Source organism: Barbus barbus (genome assembly GCF_936440315.1).
Source record: "Barbus barbus genome assembly, chromosome: 43".
Taxonomy (NCBI): Eukaryota; Metazoa; Chordata; class Actinopteri; order Cypriniformes; family Cyprinidae; genus Barbus; species Barbus barbus.
In genome coordinates this window covers 14,227,709-14,249,228 of record NC_136721.1, presented here as the reverse complement: position 1 = coordinate 14,249,228, position 21,520 = coordinate 14,227,709, and the positions used below count along the sequence as shown (strand labels likewise).

The 21,520-nt window shown below is 37.6% G+C and overlaps 1 protein-coding gene across 1 annotated transcript in view; it reads left to right on the top strand.

Annotated features, from left to right (window-relative positions):
• Window positions 1-15,718, top strand: part of LOC306862306 (glutamate receptor 4-like) — a 92,437-nt gene extending 76,719 nt beyond the window's left edge. The window contains 6 exon segments of the mRNA XM_079405050.1: window positions 6,628-6,826; window positions 7,944-8,159; window positions 8,161-8,192; window positions 10,812-10,926; window positions 13,158-13,295; window positions 13,943-15,718. Coding sequence (XP_079261176.1) covers window positions 6,628-6,826; window positions 7,944-8,159; window positions 8,161-8,192; window positions 10,812-10,926; window positions 13,158-13,295; window positions 13,943-14,107 — 865 coding nt within the window. The 3' untranslated portion in view covers window positions 14,108-15,718.
• Window positions 15,719-21,520: the final 5,802 nt, after the last annotated feature.

The window sequence follows — 21,520 nt, the reverse complement described above, 5'->3', positions numbered from 1 at the left end:
CACAAAAATCTAACCTCCAGCAGAAATATAGGCCCACAACATCAAAAATACAGCAGTATCTTTCATTGTACACATGGGGTACTTTTTATCCCTGTGTTCACCAAACCCATCTTGAGTGTTTGCTGCTAAAAAGCAACATTTTTTGTTTCATCTGACCTTAGAAGCCAGTCCCATTTGGAGTTTCAGTCGTGCCTGATAACTGAATATGCTGGAGTTTGTTTTTGGATAAGCTAGGATAATTTTTCTTGAAACCCTCCCAAACAACATGTGGTGATGTAGGGGCTGTTTGACTATTTTTTTTTAAGGTTTTCTGACCCCGAAACTCAACCTTTCTCTACAATTCTCCAGCTGTGTTCCTTAAAGAGTCTTTGGCCACTCAAACTCTCCTTCTCACCGTGCATTAGGATGATAAACACATGTCCTCTTACAGGCAGATTCATAAAATTTTCTGTTGATTGGAAATTCTTAATTATTGCCCTGATGGTGGAAATGGGAATTTTCACTACTCTAGCTCTTTTCTTAAAGCCACTTCACTAATTTGTGAAGCTCAATTATCTTTTGCTGCATATCAGAAATACATTCTTTGGTTTTTCTCATTGTGATGGATGATTAAGGGAATTTGGGCTTTGTTTTCCCATCTATTTATATTTCTGTGAAACAGGAAGCCATGGCTGGATAATTTCATGTTCATAATCCCCCTGGAGTCCTCAAAATTGTAAATATGAATGGGAATATACTTATTTTATTCATAAGAATTTCTAGGGGTGCCAATAATTGTGTCCAACGTGTATTTGAGAAAAACATTTATTTCGTAATGAGACTTTCCCCCATTTTCAATTGTTTTAGTTCAATAAAAGATTAGATTTTTGTGATTTTTTTAAAATAAAAGATCAAAAAGATTAATAATGCAGGTTTATTTTCAGAGCCTTCTTTGATCATATTTACCAAGGGTGCCAATAATTCTGACCACGACTGTAACTTATAATAAGTAAAATATTACATTTTATGTTCATCATCACAGTATTACATCACAGTATTTTATAGAGTCTTTATACAGAAATATTATTATTAATAATTATTATTAATGTTGTATTTGTTTATTTTATTTCTAATAATAATAATATTCATAATTATTGTTATTATAAAATAATAATTGTTGCTGTTGTTGTTTAGTTGAATTTCAAACCAGTTTTTCAAATTTGAGATGTTGTCTTCTTAATATCACTCTTAATGTTTTCCTCACACATTATTGATGAATCTTTATACAGGAAAATATATTGCTGAACAAAGTTTGAAAAGTCCTGTTCTAAAAGACTTGATTTCAGGTCTCTGTTATCTGATATTATTTTTTAGTGCTGCTGAAATTACACACTTCAACTTTGATTGTGTAATAAGACAGTGCTCAGTTTGAGCTTGAATCTCCATCGAAATATTGATTCATAAACACAGCACTTCAGAGAGAGGCATTGATTTTGTCATTTTGAGTCATCTTATTTTAATGCATTTCTTACAGTCGAGCTACATGTAATTAATTGAGTTTCATTCAGCACCGCTCTCTTCCACGTATACTCCTTGTTCACAGTTTAAACAGCGAGGAAAACAGTTTGTAAGGAAGATGATTGATGAGAATGATGGGGTATGACAATTCTGAGGGCGTTTTGTGTGATGGGGCTGGACAGGGTCATAACTCTTGCCTGTTTCCCCTGTCGTGTTTTTGGCTCAGGCGGGCAGGTGCCATTAGCAGACAGGTAGAGCAGCTTCCTGAGCCTCGGAAACAGCCAGCATCTGGCGTGTGCGCTATTGCAGTGATTTTGTAGTTGTAATGCATGTGGGCAGCGGACCCTATCAGACATGGGAAGATTAAAAAAAACCTCATTTTCAGATTCGAGCACATGCAGCCTCGGTGAACGAAGCCTCTTGAAGTTGCATCATGGGGAATTAAGATATGCTAATGGTAGTCATAGGTTCGGTATGCGGAGTGTAAGATTGTGTCGCAGCCCTTATATAAAACCTTTTCTTGAAGTGTCAATTCCTTGAAGTCCTTCGCTTGCATTTATTCGAGTTTGTGTGAAGCTGACGAATTTTTTCAAGGATTCTTGTGTTTGCAGGTGTAGCATGTACTTAACTGGATATAAAGAGGGGAGGGGATATATGGAAAATTGATCAAAAAAAGCTATGATTTTCATTTTTCTCTTGCACCTATGACACACAAACGTGTTTTTTCGGGTGTCAAAGAACAATTTTCCTTTTCTTTTGCCTTCTTTGTCTCTTTCGACCCCCCCCCCCCCTCTCTCTCTCTCTCTCTCTCTCTTGCTTTCTTCTTCTGCTCCTACTTTTGTATTTTATGGTCGATCTTGCTCCAATAATTGCCTCTATTCACTGACTTCTTTTATTCCTCAGATGGCTTGGAAATGATTGTAGGGCTAGGAAGAGAGAGAGATCATGGGAGGGATGTAAGGATATGATTGACTCACCAGGCCAGTGCTGTAACAGTGACGGAAATGAGAGAAAGGAGATTACGCTACAGCAGAAGAAGCTTTGCCCCAGGTTTTCTTCATGCCAAAATGATCAATTCAGCCCACAAATCATTTATCTACATAAGACACTCTGGGATAAAAGTTGATACCCTTGAACTGTAATTTCCTTTTTAGATTCATGACCATGCACAGATGAAACACATGCCCAAAACAGCAAGCGTTATGTGCTGCATTACAAGTAATACACATGACGTAGTTAGATGACTTGTTTTCCAGTGAAATAATGCCATATAATATATGACCTTTTCAAATACGATAACTTTTTTGTATTATATAATTTATTTGCAGACAAGTGCAATTAAAAACGTTGGAAGCAATTTTGCTTATGACATGCATTGTAGAAGTTGATGGGTATTGTTCTAGACTAGAGAGTGTGTCATGCTTATCAGTGACGTTTGGATTTAATTTCGAAAAATTAATGGTGTTTTAGTGGAATCCAGTATTTGAAGTGGATGGAAATAACAATTTGGCTGTTGGTACAGAGCAGCGGTGGATTTCTCTGCCCTTGAACTCACAGGTGCGGCCGTCCTAAATTGCTGTTGTCATGGCAATCAGCATGAGACTTGTTTTCTGTGCTGTTGTGCATGAAAATAAAAAGGCCAGCTGTTAAGATGTTTTTTGTCAAAAATGGTACAGAGAGATACATTGTTTCCTGTGGTTTTGATACTTGTGTAAATACACTCATTCTACTATACATTAATAAGTCATGAAATACAACTCTGATGGGCTTTCTGACAGGGGTGGGTGCTAGGAGGTTCATGGAAATTAAGGAAAAGAAAAAGACTTTTCAAAAAGGGTTTTGAGGATAATGTTATATAACATTAATATTAATATTATATGACATTTGGATTACAATTTCTTATACAGTGTCAATGGGTTGTTATACATGAATATATAACCACTACCATGATTTTTTTAAATAAATTAATACTTTGTCAACAATTATGCATTAAATTGATAAAAAAATAAATACTGTTCTGAACTTTCAATACATCAAAGAATCTTGACAAAAACTATATCAGGGTTTCCATAAAATGTTAAGCAGTTTTCAACACTAATAATACGAAGAAATGTGTCATAAAAATATTATAATGTGTAATATAAGCACAACTAAAGCTGCTCATTTTATATGGAATTGTAGCCTGTGACAATACAAATTACTTGCACTTGAAAAAACAAATTCATTTATTTATTTTCATTTATGTCACATGATCCTTCAAAAATCATACTGATTTGGTGCTTAAGAAACATTTACGCATATTATCAGTGTTGAAAACAGCTTAATATTTCTGTGGCAGTATAGATTCCTTTTTTATTTTAGGAAGTGAGTCCCTGACAAGTGGATCATCATATTCAAGGATTCTTGACATCGCAACTTTTGAAAATTTCTGATATATAGCCTATATGTGACACTGGACCACAAAACCAGTCATAAGTAGGTATATTCGTAGCAATAGCCAACAATATTGTATGGGTCGAAATTATCGATTTTTCTTTTATGCCAAAAATCATTAGGATATTAAGTAAAGATCATGTTCCATGAAGATAATTTCTAAATTTAATGCTCTAAATGTATCAAAACTTAATTTTGAGACATCCAGGTGTTTGAAGACGCCACATGCTGTATCTGACAACGACCAAGAGATAGAAATTGCTGCCAAATAGGAATGAATGTATTTTTAATGGGCTAATGTAAGAGCTTGCTTTTTTATTTTTCCAATTTGATCAGTAATGTGGAGTGTGATTGTGAATGACTCCAGTCTCACGCATGGCGAAATTGATTTGCAGGTATTAAATCTTAATCAGAGCAGTCGAGAGGAAGCCATGAATAAATAAAATGCCGGAGGCTCACTGTGGCTGCGGGCAGTGACCTTTCCATTTATCTACGGCATGTCAAGGTCTCTCCGTTCCTTTCTCTCTCTGCACCTCGCTTGCTTTCTCTCTGACTCCCTCCACAAATCTACCTCTGCTGACGTTTCAGAATGTAATTGAAATTTACCAAACATTCTCTCGCTCAAATACACACATGCTGATGTGTCCTCCTCGCTGGGAAATCTGCATAAAAGCGGCGTAGTGAGTAATGCGCAGGGTTTCTCTGACAGTAGCACATCCCACTTCGCAGCTCTAATGGCACTGCTTTGATAATGAGCTGCTTTGAGGGATAGTTTGCTTATTTTGTGCTTGTGTGTATGTGTGAAATCTACAGAGACAGTTTGATTCTTATCATTGAGCTGTGATCAGAGGATATGTTTTACAAGAAATGACATTATGAGGACCAGAGAGAATTCCTGTTTGTTCATGGATCATATGTCTTTATGAATGATACTGTATGCCAAGCGGCAGGGCAGCGGAGCGGCCCGAGGGGTGACTCACTAGTTTCGTGTCCACTCAATTTAGGCTCTTATTAAATTGGCTTTGTCTCATGAAGTCAAATCGATTAACCATGGTTAGTGTGAGCCCTGGCGCATCTGATCCTCAGACGTCACCGGGCTTGAATGGTGCGTCTGCATGCAGGTTAGCGATTAGCGGTGGATTTCAAGTTACACAATGTGCTCTGCTTCAAACCTCAGGTGGGTGACGGCCCGCTTTGAGTCTATTCCTAAAAGCTAATTATGTTAACCACTGCGTCTTAATACAGAAATGTTTCCTTGACAGCGGCAAAAGAAGGACATGCCTGCATAAATTTTGCACCACCATCCTGTAAACTGGTTTGCATAATCGGGGTGAGGTGAGAATTTAAACAGTGTCGGGTTTTAGCACTTCACCCCCTTCGTGGTTGACGTCCCTGCCGGCCAACTCTAAATAGCCAATCTGTCTTCATGGCAACCGGTCGGAGAGATATCCCTCTTAGTGGAGGAGACCCTTACCTACACAGAGTCAATTAAATGATCACTGCGGTGAAACTGTTTTGACAGGCTGTGTTTTATACTGTAAGCAACTGAAGATCTACAGTAGCCTCTGTAAGGTCACCATAGAGGAACTACTGCCTGGATGCCTGAATTTAAAGAGAGACTTCAGCAAGAAATCAAATCGTTCCAAATCTGTATGTTGTTGTTTTATCTGTTGAACTCAAAATGAGAATTTTAAATCTTCATGCAGCTCTTTTCCAAACAAGAAGTTTATAGTGACCTCCAAAAAGGAAACTATAACAACAAAAGCACATTAAAAGTATTACAAATGCACCGATGAATAGATCATATTTTAAGCTGTTATTGAATATGTCACCTATGGTGCAGGTTAGATGTTAAAAGTCATTGATTCTTACTTGTTGCAAGACCAAACCTGACCATATTTAATGATGGTATATTTAGAGTTGTTGATATTTATAGTTATATATATTTTCCAACATTTTTATGTCATGTGGAGTACTTTTATGATGGTTGTTACTCTTTTTGGCAAAGTTTGTCACTATGAACTGTCGTCGTATGGAGTTCAATGTGAAGATTCTTCAGAAATGTTTTATTTTATGGTATACTACTGTTCAAAAGTCTTCAGTATCACATGATGCTTCAGAAATCAGTTTTCAGAAATATGATGATTTGGTGCTGAAGAAATATCTCTTATTGGTAAACATTTGTGCTGCGTATAATTTTTGTAGAAAATGTGACCTTTTTTTCTTTGAAAAGAACGTAAAACAGCATTTATTTAAAATAGATATCTTGTGTAACATTATATATGTAGCCTATTTACTGTCACTTTTGGTCAATGCATTTGGCTTAATGCATCCTCAATAAAAAAAAATGACTAAACCCAAATTTTTGAACAGTAGTGTACATGGAAAAATAACATCATACAGGTTTGATGCGACATAATTTTTGGAGTTTTTAAATAAACGAATCCTTTAAATTTTATTTTTAATATTTCAGTCTTTTTCAATTATTTTAAAGCAGCAATTCTGTCTTTTTAAAGTTGACAAAACATTTCTCTCCTTTTCTCCTCCTGTTTTCCTCTTTCTCTTTTCCCCAATGTTTTCCTTCCTTTTTTTAAATCAATGTTATCCTTTCTTTCATTGCTTTGTCATTCACCTTTCCTTCAAACCCTCCTTGCATGGTCATTTTCCTCTCCACTCTCTTCCCTTCCGGTGATGTAGGTCTCTATCTGGACGCATCGTGGGTGGAGTGTGGTGGTTTTTCACCCTCATTATCATCTCCTCCTACACGGCCAACCTGGCTGCTTTCCTCACTGTGGAGAGGATGGTGTCGCCCATTGAGAGCGCTGAGGACCTGGCCAAGCAGACAGACATAGCGTATGGTACTCTTGACTCAGGCTCCACCAAAGAGTTCTTCAGGGTAAGTGGCCAAAGCTAATGGGTTGAGGGGAGGGTGGATTTGTTTTGTTAAGGGGGGGTGAAAAGGACTGACTCCAAAACGAGAAGATGTCTAATGCTGCATTTAAAAAAAAAGAGTGAAAACCCACAGATTACTAAACCAAGCTAAGAACATATACTAGGTTTCTCAGGTCTTGTTTGGTTCACAATTAATTGTTTAGGTTCTAAAACAAAATTAAACTATATGCTTTAGGATCTCATACACATAATTACAAACCTGGCAAATTATGAATGGCAACATATACATAATCACAACTAAAACTGCATATTTTATACACTACCAGTCAAATGTTTTTGAACAGTATGATTTTTAATGTTTTTTTGTTTTTTAAAGAAGTTTCTTCTGCTCACCAAGCCTGCATTTATTTGATCCAAAAACATTATAAATATTTTTACTTTTTAATACAACTGTTTTCTATTTGAATGTATTTTAAAATGCAATTTATTCCTGTGATTTCAAAGCATTTCAGATAAATGCTGATCTTTGGATCTTTCTATTCATCAAAGAATCCTGCAAAAAATGTACTCAACTGTTTTACATATTGATAATAATAATAAATGTTTCTTGAGCAGCAAATCAGCATATTAGAATGATTTCTGAAAGATCATGTGACACTGAAGACTGGAGTAATGATGCTAAAAATGCAGCTTTGATCACAGGAATAAATTACATTTAAAAAATATTCAAATAGAAAGCAGTTTTTTACATAGTACAAATATTTCACAATGTTACTACTTTAGCTGTATTTTGGATCAAATAAATCCCAAACTAAATTACTGTTCAAAAACGTTTGACTGGTAGTGTATATAAATTATAGAAACCTGTTTCCACCACTGAAAAAAAAAAATGTAATGTAATTGCGACTTTTTATCTCACAATTCTGACTTTTTTCAGTTGTGAGATATAAACTCGCAATTGAGAGAAAAAAGTCTCTAACCTCTAAACTGTAATTTTCTCTAAACCTCCAAACTATAAACTGTAATAACTGTAATAATTCAGCGACTAACACATAACCTGCACCCTCTACACTTCCTCTGCACACTTCACTGCCATTCTACACCTCTACCCCAACTTTCAGAGGTCAAAGATCGCCGTTTATGAGAAAATGTGGAGCTACATGAAGTCTGCCGAGCCCACGGTGTTCACTAAGACCACGGCAGAAGGAGTGGCACGAGTGAGAAAATCCAAAGGGAAGTACGCCTTCCTGCTGGAGTCCACGATGAACGAGTACACGGAGCAGCGCAAACCCTGCGACACCATGAAAGTGGGAGGAAACCTGGACTCCAAAGGCTACGGGGGTGGCGACGCCTAAGGGCTCACAGTTAAGGTGGGTGGAGTAGTATAACAATATGTCATGTGTTGTTATGGTATTCCACCTTCCCTGGCGTGCCTATTTCTAGTTTTGTCTTCTTTCTTTTTGCTTTTCTCATGTGTTCTTGTGGGCAGTTAAAGGTCTTGTATACGTAGTGCTATGTTTTCTTTCTCTTGTTTTGTTTGTTTGTTCGTTTTTTAATGTAACCAGAAGCAGGTAATCTAAAACTGATGCATGCTAATGTTCATGCCACTGAATTTTTGAGATGAAATGTCTGGATGTTTAACAATGAACATGAATTTCAACGAATGGACAAGCCTGTGAATATTCTGCCTGGTCTGATCTTTTTCCCACTTGTACTGAAAGGTACGCTCATTTAAACGCACTACAAGTACCATGAAGCGTGTAAAGAAAGGTTGAGAAGAGTCAGTTACAGATGACGGTAGCTCCCGGGATCAGCCATTTTGTTGCGGAGTTACCGCGGTCTGTCTGACTCTTCTCATGATACCAGGGGGAAGAGCGTCCAATGGCGTAACAGCTTTTCTCCTGCTGTCTTGATGTCAGACCAGCGCAGGAGATTCACCCGGCTTCAGATCTGCAGCACACTGCCCTTAATGCTCTTCTTTCTCTTCCCCTCCTCAGCTCAGATGTGTCTCACTACATTCTTTCCCTGTCCCGTTCTTTGTTCCTGTGGGCTGTGTGTTTATTAATGTTGCATTCAGGATAAACTGCAATCAGGATAAACCTCTCTTGAATCATTCCCATCATGTACATTTAGACCCTTAACTAGATCATAGATTTGCAAGATTAGACTTTTACAGTGGAGTCCAAAAGTAATAAATGTAAATGATTAATTAATTAATTGATGGATTGATTGAAGTATAAACTTTTACGATTTTAAAATCATTACTTATTTTATCTATATCTATCCATATATGTATCTATCTATGAAAATATAAAGTTTTAGGAGTTTTATAATAAAAACAAATGCATTATTATTATTAATTACTAAAGTTAAATGTATAAATTCATTCATTTAAATTAATTATACTACATTTATGAATTTTGTAAACAAAAAAAAATGTTTTAAATTCTAGTTCACATTTACAAATTTATTTATTTATTGTTATTTAACATATAAATTATTAGCGTTTTGAAAACAAAAGTATTGTTATTAAGTATTTATTTATTTGACTAAATTTATGAATTTTGTAAATATTTTAAAATCTAGTTCACATTTATTTATTATTGAAAATATAAATTGTTAGGATTTTGACAACAAACGTACTGTTATTAAATATTTAAATGTATTTGCTAATTTATTTATATTAATTTGACTAAATTTATGAATTTTGTAAATATTTTAAAATCTAGTTCACATTTAATCACTTATTTATTGTTATTAAAATATAAATTGTTAGAATTTTGAAAACAAATGAATTATTAAATATTTACTAAATATTTAAATACAATTTTTTTATATTAATTTTAAAAAATAAATTAAATATGTATTTATTCATTTATTTCAATTAATTTGACTAAATTTATTAATTTTATAAATATTTAAGATTGTGCACTTTATTTGCTTGTTTGTTGTCATTGAAAATGTGAAGTTTTAGGATTTTGATATTTAAAACAAAACATATTATTATTAAATATTTGATTTAGTAAATATTTAATATTTTGCACATTAATAATTTTTGTATTGAATAAGTACATTTGTAAAAAATAATAATAATAACATCTTAAAAGGTCAGACATTCTTGATTCCATTGAAGCACACTATGTTTATTATGATTATGAATATTGTCAAATCATGCTGAATGTCATAGAGAAATAGACACATGCATGTACTAAGACATGAGACTTGAATGTTTACGTTTTAATTCAATATTTTACAAAGACCATGCTGATTTACAGTGAAAATTTTAAAAATAGAAGCAATATTCATTCTGTAGACTTTTGGACTCCATTGTTTGTCATAGCAAGTACGTAAAATAACATTTATATGATATGCTTATATTTATAGAACAATATCTACAGAACGATAAGCATTCTGAGAACTGCAGGGAAAGATAGCGTCTGGTGTTTCGGAGCAGAATTGTGTTGCCAGCTTTCTTGTGGCTGAGCCAGAGGTGGGAATGCAGGGGTCTGGGGAATAGGATCAAACTCATTCAGCACTTTCAGAGGCTTAACCCCTCAGTGCTCATTTAAACCGTCTGTAAGCAGCATATAGGGAAAGTAACAGGCATTCAATATCGTGAGGTCCCTCTGCGCATCTCAGCAATATTGAGTGCATAGTAAAGCGGTCGAGTGAGGACGGGAAATAAGGGTAGCTTGGGTTGGGGAGGGGGTTTAAAGCGGAGAGTAGGTATTGATTTTTCCATTCCCCCATCTGGAGGTGTGTAGTTCGGGTAGACAAATAGGGCTGGTGTAAATTAACATGAAAACAGGAAAAGAGAGGTTTGTCCTCTGTGGTTCGGTGTCTTAGTGTTTTCTAAGGGGAAGTGGGGTGGGAGTGGGCGACTAATCTATAGAACTTTCCACCCCTTTCTTTCTTAATTTAACCTGATTGGATTCTGCTCAACTATGACAAACTGCTGCTACTGACAAACTATGTTTTATCGTTTCAAGAAGTGCAGTTAACCTGGCAGTTTTAAAACTGAATGAACAAGGCCTGTTGGACAAATTGAAAAACAAGTGGTGGTACGACAAAGGAGAGTGTGGCAGCGGAGGAGGTGGTGAGAAGGTTAGCCACTATGTCAACCAACGCGGGTAAACAGTTTCCTCTGTAACGGGAGCATCTGCCGGGGCGTAAGCGCATACATGACCTTCATCCTGACCCTGTTTAGCCTAAAGAGAGAGAGGAACGCAATTACTGTCAGAACACAAATATTCGCCTGGAATACTGGGCACAGATTGCCTCGCCAGTCCTCTGGCATTCATCAAGGAACTTTTTGTCCTTTGAAAGTTGATAGTTGCGTCTTTTTACCTCCAGTTTCTTTAGCTGCTGTTCTTCTTCTCCTGAGGCGCATTAGCTGCATTTTTTATAGCAATGCAGAGAACATTCATTGTCTTTTGGAAGGTGCTGCAGTGTCGCATTATGATTATGTATTAAAGGCATGATACAAAGTCAAAGGCAGTGGTAGTTTTAATAAAATAAAAACAAAAACTAGAAAAACTTAAACTAATTGACAATACAAAATTGAGACTCCAAAAATGTAAACATTTAAATGGCACTAGATAGCAATAACACTAAAACATTAGCTAATATTTTTAACAGAAATTTGTATACATATTAACCCTAGTTAAAAATAAATATTCTAAGTATTTTATTAATACATTTACATATTTATGTACTTAATAAAAACACCTTGCAATGGTACTTTTAGTATACTAAACTGGTATAACTATTGCAAGTATACTTTAGGTACACTTTAAATATCTTGCATTTGAAGATAATATTCAAAGTCATACAATTCTCATCAATAGTTACATTAAAACACATTTTATGCTTAATATTAAGAAATGTGCATTGTGCACAAGTAGTACTCCAAATTAAGTTGAATTATGATTGTTTAATTATGATGAATTAATTATAATCAGTAAATCTAGAGCGATGCCAGTTAGTATGAAATAAATGTATTATATTTGTAAATAAATATACTGTATATATATATATGTTCTTTTTTTACACAAAGCCAGTTTACTTAAAAGCATCTGCCAAATGCATAAATGTATAACAACTCAAATGGATTAAAGTTGTAATATACATTAAATTAAATTTAAATTAAAAAATAATAACTGCAATGACCTTGATTAGAGGGATATGAAAAGGTTGGTGCCTATGGTATATGCCAATAATTGTGGTTTAACAGTAATTGCCTCCAGCGTTGGTAGAGAAGCAGGCCGTGGCAGTATGTGCCCGTTACCCAAAGCGATGGAGCAAGGTCCCGTTCATATGTCTGTGGCTCCAGTGCCAGGCCCTAAAACACTGTTCCCATAAATAGAGCACAGAGACATGTATCACAACGGGACCCTTGGCTCGGTCACTTTGCCAGTGCAACTGCTGTGTCAGCTGTTATGAGTGAATAACATAAAATAACATGTCCTATGATGTTATTTATGTTATTTGTGTTACATTCCTCTGCGTGGTTGAAGAACCCCCGTAAACCTTGCCGTTTTGAAACTGAGTGAATCAGGCATCTTAGACAAGCTGAAAAACAAATGGTGGTACGATAAGGGCGAGTGTGGACCCAAGGACTCAGGAAGTAAGGTCAGTCTCCACAAGTCTGGGACCATCACTGTTGTCTAATGCTCAGTGAGGCAGAAAGTCACCAGTATCTAGCGCATGCTCATCTGTAGGGAGATTTCAGAGTTCCAGCATGTAGAGAGTTCAAGCATGCCCTGCTTCTCCACACTAAATGTCTTCTTAGATGCATCTCTGTTTTTAGTAGCATAACCTAGTACCTGAGAGGAATGAAAGTGACTGGGCTTTTGAAGATTTCCTAAATTTATTTAACCGAGCGTACCATTGATTTCTCTTTGCATGACAACCCAAGCAAGCCCGACTTTTGTGGAGCGAGAAACACACCACATGTGGAGATAAGATAGAACACAGTGAGAAGTTAAAACCCTGTCGCAGCGTGGAGCTAGCGATCCATTTGAGAGAAAAATTAAAACATCTCCTGTAATTACTTACTAATTGTCACCCTTTAAGATGCTGTCAAAGCATCGATGCCTGACAGAAGTCGCCACAAAAACATCAGCTTTTCAGAGTAGCCTGCAAGCGAAAGGTTGATTGAGAGGATACAGTATGAATTGATTTGTCTGTGAGCTGTAAATGTGTGTGAATGTGTTTTGGTAGCGAGTAGATTCGTAGAGTTGTTCTCTGAATGCGTGCGTGCAAGTGTACGTTGGCTCCGCTCCCGCCACGTTAACTTCCTGTCTTCTTGTTCCTTTCCCTCCTCTCGCATCTAGGACAAGAGCTCACAGGCCCTCAGCCTCAGTAATGTGGCTGGGGTCTTCTACATTCTGGTCGGGGGCCTGGGCCTGGCCATGCTGGTGGCCCTCATCGAGTTCTGCTACAAGTCCCGAAACGAGGCCAAGAGAATGAAGGTGGAACAGTCTGAACGTCGCCCCTCTTCCTCTCCTCTCCCCAGTCCCGTCCCCCTCCCCAGCCCCCATCCCTCCCCAGGGCCCAGTCCCACCCACAGCACTCAGAGTTTAGCCACATATAGAGAGGGTTACAACGTCTACGCCACTGAAGGAGTAGAGATGTAGGAGGTCAGATGTACATAGGTGCCCGGCAGTCGTAAGTGGAGCTCCTCTGTTTTCGCTGCCGTAGCTTGCCGTGGTAAAGCTTCTTGTGTTTGTGACGTCCTTGTTCTGTCTCCTTCACCTGTACTCCAAGTCGGAGACGTGCATTCACATATTTGCGCATGCTGAAGACTGAGGTACTGGACTGCACACGACAGTGCGGTAACCTAAAGAAGAATAGCTAAACCAAGCTTGAGATGATCATTTCACCCTAGGCATAGTCTTAAAAAAAACCCTAGTTGTGAATTTCAAGTAATCTTTGACTCTGAAGGACTATGCCAGATGCATTTAAGATGCTTCATTGCTGAACTGTGTCATAATCTGGTGTTTTTTATGTGCTTGCTGATAATGTGCATTCATTCAAATAATGATGCTCTGGCATTTTAAGTGCACACAGCTGACTCCCGTTCTTCCTGTTCCCACCTTTCTTTTCTCTCCGCACGCAGCTCACCTTCACCGAAGCCATGCGGAACAAGGCGCGCCTGTCCATTACGGGGAGTGTGGGCGAGAACGGGCGCGTCCTGACTCCCGACTGCCCCAAGGCTGTCCACTCCGGCCCCTCGCTGCGTCAGAGCTCCGGACTGGCTCTGGTGTCGTCCGACTTACCGTGAAAACCAAAAACGTTCAAGTGCCTTAAACTCCGCAAGACCGCAAAACAGACATCAGAAAACCGACCCTACAGCAATGACGCCACCAAGCTGAGCGATCGCGAGAACAAGGTAGATTTTGAAAGGGAACCGAGGCCCTGATGGCTTTACGCACCAGGGTGCCACCGCAAGATACTGTGCGCTGCTTATCGCACAGACTTCTGTGTTTCCATCATGTACATTCAAAGAACTTGTGCTGCCTTTGAGGGCGAAAAAGCAGGTGGGTAGAAAGAACAGCAAACTCAACTGGTAGCTGTTTGGTGAAAAAAAGGATCTGCTTGTTCTAACACTCTGCTATAACCCTCGCCAAACCGAAACGCCACATCTCGATATCTTAACATAGCTAAAAATGGGCATTTGTTTGCCCAAGAGGGTATTGTTAACATGGATATGGTATTAATGAATACTTATTAAATAAACTGTGAAGAAGAGTTCATATATATTGACAAATCATACCTAAAGTAAATTATTTACATTGTTTTGTAAATAGCAGACTGTACAACTCGCTTGCTTTTTAACGAATTTGTAAATAGCCAATTCTGTAGTGGACAGAGTGTAATTCTCTTTTTAAACCATCTTTAGAAAAGGATTCATCGCAATAATGATTAGAAAACGATTAAAAAAAAACACACATGGAAAATATTTGATATATGTAGATGTACAACTTCTATGGATTTAATAACATGGGCATGTTATCAGTGCCAGTGACCTATGCGCCCATGATTCTCGGGAATGTGGTACACACCCTCAGTGCATCTCAGCCGCTGCTCTTTCCCAAGCCATGCCCTGCATAATCACTGTGCAGTCGTAGACCATGGTACCCTCTAGACTGTTTTAATTTTTCCACAGAAGCGTATTTTATTTTTGATTTATGTGACTACTGAAAAAAAGTATTTAAATGTTTGTCCATTCATTTTAGAGCAGACGTCTTTATGAATGATATATTGAAATCCAATCGGACAAGAAACGAATCTAACTTAACTGCGCAAATATGTATAGAAATAGAATAGAAAGTGTTCAGAACACTGACCGCCTCTGAAGACACCGTTTGTATCGTGAGAGCCATGGTCAGAGTTCAGCTTTGGCCTTTTTTTATGAAAAACACTGTGTAACCTCATTCAGGCCTTCAGCATGTTCTCCAGAAAACTGTAGCAACGGACATCTGGACGAAAGGACAGTACGTGGACAATTTCAAAGCTTCAGGACACCATACTGATCAGTCTTTCTCTGCCCAGTTCTGTTTAACTTGCATTTGATCGGAAAGTGCAATTTATGGTCCCTCCTGTTCCGGCGACCCCTCGTCTTGTTAAATACACATGCACTTTTTCTCAAATACATAATATGTTTGTCTCTCATTGTATTTTTCCTCTCTGCCTTCCCTCATTCTGTCTCAAAAACACACACGCACACAATGATCCTGATGCATATTGAAGATCAGTGTGTTTGGAGAGTGGCATTAGGTTTTTTCCCCATGGTTTCTAATGCTGTGATGAAAGTGGTGTCCTTACTAGGTTAATATGTTAAAATTGTAAATATTTATTTTGATCATTTTTTAGTAAAATATTAATGGATATGAAATTTCTCCTCTGTGTCTTTATTTGGATTTGTCACCCAAAAATGAAAATTCTGTCATCCCTCATTCTTTCTTTTTTTTTTTTATAATGTTGGTCCAAACCGTTTTGGTTACCATTTGCTTCCATTGTGTAAAAAAATCCCCAGTTTTATGTTCCACAAACTTAAAACACAACATGTACTAGCACACAACATGTAAAACCATGCTGCATCCGTGTACTTTCTCAACCAATACCAATATATTATTATTGATTTGTGTGTGTGTGTGTGTGTGTGTGTGTGTGTGTGTGTGTGTGTGCATGTTTATGTGATTTATGAGGACACTAATTTGTATAATGACATGGGTATGACAGAGGTATTACAATATGAAGGTGGTTTATGAGGACACTGCCTATGTCCCCGTAATTCAAAAGGCTTAAAAACATACTAAATGGTGTTTTTTTGAAAATCTAAAAATGCACAAAGTCTCCTGTGAGGGTGTAGGGTTGGTGTAGGGCAATAGCACACACAGTTTGTTCAGTATAAAAACCATTACGCCTATGGAGAGTCCCCATAAACCACAAAAACCAACGTGTGTGTGTGTGTGTGTGTGTGTAAATATATTTTGTGTGTGCTGTCTTTGCCAAGTAAAAATGACTATTTTACCCTCTTTAATATATAAAGTGTGTGTGTATAATATGTTAACTAGACAATACAGCACACAGTTGTTAGTAGGCTACTGTATGTATATGTATACTGTATGATGCACACAAGATCAAGAAATTTCGATAAAGAGAGTGGCATGTTCTGACAGGGAGAAAAAAAACTTCTTTTTTTTAGACCAAAGTACTTCATAGAATTAATTGTTCCTTGGAGAGGATAGACTATATGCACTAGGCAGTCTGCATCAATATCCATGCAGAAAGCATTCATTAAAAACTCAATGCATGTAATCATGCTGATGTATGACCAATAAGATAATCATTTTTCAGGGACAGAATTTATTCATTACTTAGAAATGTTATTCACAAACAAACAATGCTCTTATTATAAATTTTTTATCTGTATAATTTATTTTTCAGTTTTTATTTGAGAATAGTATTCAACCATTCAAGTGTCTGAAGTGCACTTGTCTTTGAAGAGCAGATGGTAAAAAATGGCCATGCCCTAGGGAGTCACTGAAAAAGACAACAAAGCAGTAACATTACAGTACATAGTCTAATTTTGTTCCCTTACAAGAATCCTTGCAGAAAGGACAGCACAGTTCATGATGGGAATACAAATAAATATTGCAGGAAAACAGCGGTTGGCGCTGAAAACATAAATGCCGTCCTATAACAGATGTTGGTACATACACTCACCTAAAGGATTATTAGGAACACCTGTTCAATTTCTCATTAATGCAATTATCTAATCAACCAATCACATGGCAGTTGCTTCAATGCATTTAGGGGTGTGGTCCTGGTCAAGACAATCTCCTGAACTCCAAACTGAATGTCAGAATGGGAAAGAAAGGTGATTTAAGCAATTTTGAGCGTGGCATGGTTGTTGGTGCCAGACGGGCCGGTCTGAGTATTTCACAATCTGCTCAGTTACTGGGATTTTCACGCACAACCATTTCTAGGGTTTACAAAGAATGGTGTGAAAAGGGAAAAACATCCAGTATGCGGCAGTCCTGTGGGCGAAAATGCCTTGTTGATGCTAGAGGTCAGAGGAGAATGGGCCGACTGATTCAAGCTGATAGAAGCGCAACTTTGACTGAAATAACCACTCGTTACAACCGAGGTATGCAGCAAAGCATTTGTGAAGCCACAACACGCACAACCTTGAGGCGGATGGGCTACAACAGCAGAAGACCCCACCGGGTACTACTCATCTCCACTACAAATAGGAAAAAGAGGCTACAATTTGCACGAGCTCACCAAAATTGGACGGTTGAAGACTGGAAAAATGTTGCCTGGTCTGATGAGTCTCGATTTCTGTTGAGACATTCAGATGGTAGAGTCAGAATTTGGCGTAAACAGAATGAGAACATGGATCCATCATGCCTTGTTACCACTGTGCAGGCTGGTGGTGGTGGTGTAATGGTGTGGGGGATGTTTTCTTGGCACACTTTAGGCCCCTTAGTGCCAATTGGGCATCGTTTAAATGCCACGGCCTACCTGAGCATTGTTTCTGACCATGTCCTTCCCTTTATGACCACCATGTACCCATCCTCTGATGGCTACTTCCAGCAGGATAATGCACCATGTCACAAAGCTCCAATCATTTCAAATTGGTGTCTTGAACATGACAATGAGTTCACTGTACTAAAATGGCCCCCACAGTCACCAGATCTCAACCCAATAGAGCATCTTTGGGATGTGGTGGAACGGGAGCTTCGTGCCCTGGATGTGCATCCCACAAATCTCCATCAACTGCAAGATGCTATCCTATCAATATGGGCCAACATTTCTAAAGAATGCTTTCAGCACCTTGTTGAATCAATGCCACGTAGAATTAAGGCAGTTCTGAAGCGAAAGGGGGTCAAACACAGTATTAGTATGGTGTTCCTAATAATCCTTTAGGTGAGTGTATGTTAGAACACAGACAGTCACGCTAATAATGATCTTGAGGAGTATGTCAAAAATGTGCACCTCTGTATCTCAAAATGTGCACCTCTGTAAGATACTCATCAGTTTATGTATTATCTTGTGAGCTCACAGTGCAGAGCCCACATTTCATGTCTATTCATCTTTAGGTTTTAGCTTCAGAATTGTAACATGACTAATTTATTATTTTAAATGTGTAGCCTATTAGGTCTTTATATTAGGACAAATTCACCTAGCGATCTCTAGAGATATATAAACCACGAGGAACTATTATCAACCCTCAAGGTCAACTAGGATAAAGCTGTGAGGAGCCTCACCTAAATATGAGCGTGCAGAAATCCAAATCCGCCTCTATTAATACGTGCTGCGTTAACGTTCCTGTAGCACGTTCCTGCCTGTGGTTTGTGCGCGCGTCCGTCACAATAAGTGCAGTTGTTACGTTCACTATCAACTTCTACCTTTCGACTCTTTTTCTTTCGATGGTGTAACCATGTTGATTATACGGTGTACACATTAAATAGTGAAGTAGTATTCCATTACAAAAGCCAATGAAACCAGACGGGCATTATAACAAAATGGAATGCCAACTTTGTCTGCTGCATACTACACATAAAGTATACTTCAGTGCATTCTTAGTATGGGGTAGTATGATAGTGTGTTATTCCACACACACATAGGATACGCTCAGAAGAGCAAATTGACATACTTTTATCATTATGTTTATTTTACATTTTAAAGCCAGTATGGGCAAATGCTATGTATAATGATTCGGTTATAAATTTTTAGCAACTAGTATGTAGTATACAGTGTATGCATTAAACAGTGAAGTAGTATTGTATTCCAAACATAGCCAATGAAAACAGACGATTGTTGAATTAAAATGGAATCCTAATGCAGTTACTGCATACTGCAAAGAAACAGTAGACTGCAAATCACAGTATGTGTACTTTAATAGGCTATATCATTCCAAACACACATATGCAACAGTGCCCTCCAAAAGTATTGGAACAGTAAAGACAAAATTGCTCTGTTGGCTGTGGAGTCAAGACATTTGCAAGTATGATTAAAAGATGAATATGAGACAAAACTACAGAATGTCACATTTTATTATTGGGTGATTCAACATACATGTTTTACCAAATAAAAAGAACAGCACTTTTAGAGTTTCACCCCTCTATCTGATGTGAGCATATGTATTGGGACAGTTGAACATAAGGCAGATATAAAAGATTAAAAGCCATTATTTAGTTGCAGATCCTTGCACACAATCCCAGCAATGAGTCTGTGACCCATAGACATCATCAGACTCTTGGTCTCATCCTTTGAAATACTTTTCCCAGCCTTTAATGCAGCCAATTCCAATTGTTGCTTGTTTTGGGGAGTTTCTGCCTTTACTGTCCTCTCCAGCTGGTGAAATTCATGTTCAATCGGATTTAAATCTGGAGATTGACTTCTAGGAAATTGCAGTCTAAGACATTCCATTTCTTTGCCTTTATAAATTCCTTGACTGAACTGGCAGGGTGTTTTGGGTCATTGTCCTGATGCAATATTAGGCACTTCCCAATGAATCTGGGGGCATTTTCTTGAATATTGGTAGGCAAGATGGATTTGTACTCTTCCAAATTCATTCTGCTACTGTCATCATACATTAAGTCATCAGTAAAGTAGAGAGGGCCTGTTCCAGAGACAGCCATACATGCCCATGCCACGACAACACCGCCACCATGCTTTACAGATGAGGCTGTATGCTTGGGATCATTTGCAGTTCCCTTTTTTCTCCACATTTTTGCTTTCCCATCACTTATATAAAGGTTCATCTTTGTCTCATCGGTCCATAAACACAGTTCCAAAACTCTTCTGGCTCACCTTTGTGCTTTTTTGCAAACTCTAATCTTGCCTTTCTATTTTTGGTCAGAGGCTTGCATCTTGCTGTGTAGCATCTGTAATTCTGTGTTAAAGTCTCCTGAGGACAGTAGATTGTCAGAGCGTCACCCCAGCTTTCTGGAATTTGTTGGTTATTTTACAGACACGTCTTTTAGGGTTCATTTTCACAGCTTTTATGATTTGTCTATCATCAACCATTAATACCTGAAGAATTAATGCAACAGGACACAGCTGATCACTTAGAAAGACCTGTGAGGGAACTGTTCCAATACTTATGCTCACATCAGATAGGGGGATGAAATTCTGTGCTGAACTTCTTAGCTGGTAAAACATCTATGTGTTGAATCACCCAATAATAAAATGTGACGTTCTGTAGTTTTGTCTCATATTCATCTTTTAATCATATTTGTATATTTCTTGACTCCACAGCCAACAGAGCAATTTTGTCTTTACTGTTCCAATACTTTTGGAGGGCACTGTATGTTTAAAAATGCATACTGACATAATTTTATTATTTCTGAGGTATTAAGTAAATGATAATCATTTTGTAAATAAGAAATTATTTTGCATTTATAATCCAATATTGTCAAATCTAATGCATACTGCTTCAGTTATTATTTTTAACAAATAGTATGCAGTATAGCCGGCATTGTATGCAATAAGTGTAGAATTCCCTTCCAAACCAAGTATGAAACTAAATGCTTACATAGTTACTGCATACTTAATATAAAGTAGGCTTTATACTGCAGTGTATACTACAATGCATCTAGAAGTAGCAAGTTATTAAGTTATTCCAGACACAGGTGGAAAATACAGTATACTTGAAGTGAAGCCATTTTAAAACAATCATAATAAAGTAGGCCTAATATTAATGCAAAATCCTTCAGTAAGTCTATAAACTGATGTGTTCTGTGAATTATGCAAGCTTTTGGTTGATGCTGTTAATGCCCCGTTTCGCTTTGAGCTCTTATTATTATTTGTTATCATGCTAAAAGGGTTCTTAATGCCTCTCGACATCCCTGTCATGAAATGTTTGGACATTATGCTAAATGCTGTCACTGGCCGCTCCACAATAAGGCACGTGTTGGGGAAACAGGAACTTGCATGTGACAGAGTGTGTCTGATGTCAGATTGGCTGTCATGTCGTGTTAGGCCTTGACTGTTATGAGTGGGCAGATAACAGTCCAGTCTAAACCATAACCGGTTTATGAGAACACCGAACACCTTGTGTGCACTTTTGTCATCACACAGGCATTGTAGTCTTAGATATAATGCAATTTTGCTTTGTAAGTTTACATAATCACTGGCCATGCAAATAAATATTGTGTCTTCTGGTGAAAAATCTTAAACC